General features: G+C 33.9%; 1 protein-coding gene across 1 annotated transcript; it reads left to right on the top strand.

Moving 5' to 3' along the window:
- Positions 1-495: 495 nt before the first annotated feature.
- LOC139840828 (uncharacterized) lies at positions 496-2,190 on the top strand. Its single transcript, XM_071831072.1, has 3 exons — positions 496-1,129; positions 1,265-2,086; positions 2,174-2,190. Exons 1-3 carry the CDS (start codon positions 496-498, stop codon positions 2,188-2,190), a joined length of 1,473 nt encoding a protein of 490 aa, XP_071687173.1.
- The last annotated feature ends 1,163 nt before the right edge of the window (positions 2,191-3,353 follow it).

The raw sequence follows: 3,353 nt of genomic DNA, 5'->3' as shown, positions 1-3,353 counted from the left end.
CATCAAGTACGTATGTAATTGCAATCGATCATCATCAGTTATTGAATATGTGTTTGCAGATCTAAGTAATACTGTACGAAATTGAAGACATAAGATAATTGCAATCATCGAAAAATTGGGTCACCTTGTTTCATACGCTTTGTCCATACCCCTGCATACGAAAAAGGACTTGACAAATTTATTGAACCAGGTTAATTTCTTTCTCCTGCTTACTGAAAACACGATATATATATATATATATATATATATATATATATATATATATATATATATACACATATATATATACATATACATACATACATACATACATACATACATACATACATACATACATACATACATATATATATGCATATATATATATGCATACATATATATATATATATATATATATATATATATATATATATATATATATATATATATATATATATATATATATATATATATATTTCAATTAATTAAATGTGTTTTGTAAAATACAGGTCTATGATGGACTCGACTTGGATGTCTAAATGTAGATCTACCCTTGAATTCGAAGAAGGACTCGACAAATTCTTAGAACGTATTTTCTCTAGAAAGGAAATAGGTGGTCATATATATTGTCCGTGCATAAATTGCGGAAATCTCAAAGGGGTTGATCAGGTTGAGGCCAAATCACATCTGCTATGTGACGGGTTTTTCGAAGGCTATAAAATTTCAACTGTGCTTCTCGAACCAGATGATACACTAATGTGGGATGCTGAAGATGATATGGAAGGATTGGCCGAATGCATCTTCCATATGTTTGAAGATGAAGATGAAGATGATGATGATGTTGATATCCCAGAAACTAAAAATCAGAGTACTGTACCAAACATAAATGCTGAAAGGTTTTATAAAGTATTGGGAGATGCAAAGAAAGAACTATATTCCGGCTGTAAGTTCTCTATTCTTTCGTTCATTATTAGACTCTTCCATTCGAAGTGTGTTGGAAAATATAATGAAAAAGGATTCAGCATGATTCTTGACACAATGAGGGAAGCCTTCCCTCATGCTTCCATACCGAAGTCATTGTATAAAGTCAGGAAGTTAATAAGAGAGTTGGGTCTTGGTTATGAGAAAATTGATGCTTGTCCAAATGATTGTATGTTGTACTAGAAACAAAACAAGGACAAAATTATATGTGACGTATGTCAGACCTCAAGATATTAACAAAGTAACAATAATGATTCTGAAAAAGAGTCAACCACACAAGCTGATAATGATGGTGATTATATAGCTAAGAAGGTTGAAGCAAAAGTGTTGCATTATTTTTCACTCATACCACAGTTGCAAAGATTGTTTATGTCTCCTAAAACGTCCGAGTCCATGAGATGGCATCAAGAGAGTCGTTCGAAAGATGGTCTATTTAGACATCCTGCAGATTCACCAGCCTGGAAAACATTCGATCATCAGAATCGTGAATTTTCTAAAGAACCTCGTAACATGAGGCTTGGTTTGGCGAGTGATGGGTTTAACCCTTTTGGAAACATGAGTGTTTCACATAGTACCTGGCCTGTTGTTTTGATACCGTATAATCTACCACCATGGTTGTGCATGAAAAAACCTTTTTTGTTCCTAACTGTACGTATACCTGGTCCATCTTCTCCAGGTAATAATATAGACATCTATATGCATCCTCTAATTGATGAGTTGAAGGAGTTGTGGGATACTAGAGTTAATACTTATGATGCATCCACAAAGAGTAACTTCCCACTGCGTGCATGTTTGATATGGACGATAAGTGACTTTCCTGCTTATGCGAACTTATCGGGTTGGAGCACTAAAGGTAAATTAGCTTGTCCTTCTTGCCATAAGGAAACCAAATCAATACGGTTATCAAACTCCCACAAAGAAATCTTCATGGCACATCGTCGCTGGTTGGAAATGTTGCATGCTTTCTGTTTTTTAAAAGATGCTTTTGATGGCACGAAAGAACATGAAAGGCCACCGTGTTGCTTAACAGGGGAACAAGTGCTTGCAGAGCTAAAAGGTTTTAATATAAAATTTGGAAAACTTGTGAAGGATAACCCATCTTTACCATATAAATGGAAGAAGAGAAGTATTTTTTTTTTAGTTACCATACTGGAAAAATAACTTAATACGTCATAATATAGACGTAATGCATACTGAAAAATGTATGTGACAGTGTCATTGAAACTTTAATGAATATAAATGGAAAGACCAAGGATCATTTAAAAGCACGTCGTGATTTGAAAGAAATGGGTATTAGACCTGAAATTCAACCAGAACCTTTACCAAATGGCAAAGTGTATTTGCTTCCTGCATGTTTCGTATTGGATAAAAAGGAGAAAGAAAAATTTTGTAAGGTGCTAAAAAGGGTGAAAGTGCCAGATAGTTATGCTGCTAATATTTCTAGGTGCATTCAAGTACAACCTCCAAAATTTTAGGCATAAAAAGTCACGATAATCATATTTTGATGCAGCAGTTGCTTCCCGTGGCCATACGAAATATTTTACCTCGCGATGTGCATTCTATTATCATGAAGTTATGTCAGTACTACAGACAATTATGCTCAAAATTTCTTAAGACTACTGATTTAATTCGGATGGAAAAAGATATTGTAAAAATACTTTGTGATTTAGAATGGATTTTTCCAACCGTCATTTTTTGACGTCATGATTCATGTATCGGTTCATCTAGCTTCAGAGGCCAGATTAGGGGGACCTGTTCATTACCGTTGGATGTATCCAATTGAGAGGTGACCATTTATGAAGTAGTAAATTATACTGCACTTGTTTAAATATATATGACTATTTTGAATCTGATATACACTTTTTTGACCACTGATCAGGTATTTAGATACATTAAAATCATATGTGTGAAACAGGAGTAAACTCGAGGGTTCAATTGCTGAAGGATGTCTAGCTGAAGAGTGTGTTTCATTTTGTTCCTTGTATTTAGCCAGTGATGTCGAGACTATACATAATAAGACTAGTCGGAATCATGATGATGGTGGTGATGAGACTATTTTACCAATATTTTGTATGTCTAGTCAACCCATTGGTGCAACAAACGTAGTAAAAATCAGCCACGACACTTTGGCTATTGCACACTCACATGTGTTGTTCAATTGTAGTGAAATAGATCTCTTACGAACATAAGTTATTTAAATTTACTATGTTATTAGATTAGTGTTTTTTTATATGACATTGTGTAATTTTGACCATAATGTACATATATTATTCTCTTTTTATTACTTTGATTGCAGAGAGCATCTGAATATTCTACGTCAAAAATATCAGACTTAAAGTAAGCGTTACATTGAACGTTTACATAGTCGGGAGTTTCAGGAGTGGCTGACTGAT

This window comes from Rutidosis leptorrhynchoides, chromosome 4, assembly GCF_046630445.1.
Source record: "Rutidosis leptorrhynchoides isolate AG116_Rl617_1_P2 chromosome 4, CSIRO_AGI_Rlap_v1, whole genome shotgun sequence".
Lineage (NCBI taxonomy): Eukaryota > Viridiplantae > Streptophyta > Magnoliopsida > Asterales > Asteraceae > Rutidosis > Rutidosis leptorrhynchoides.
The sequence above is the reverse complement of the archived record's forward strand: the minus strand, read 5'-3'. Positions and strand labels throughout refer to the sequence as shown.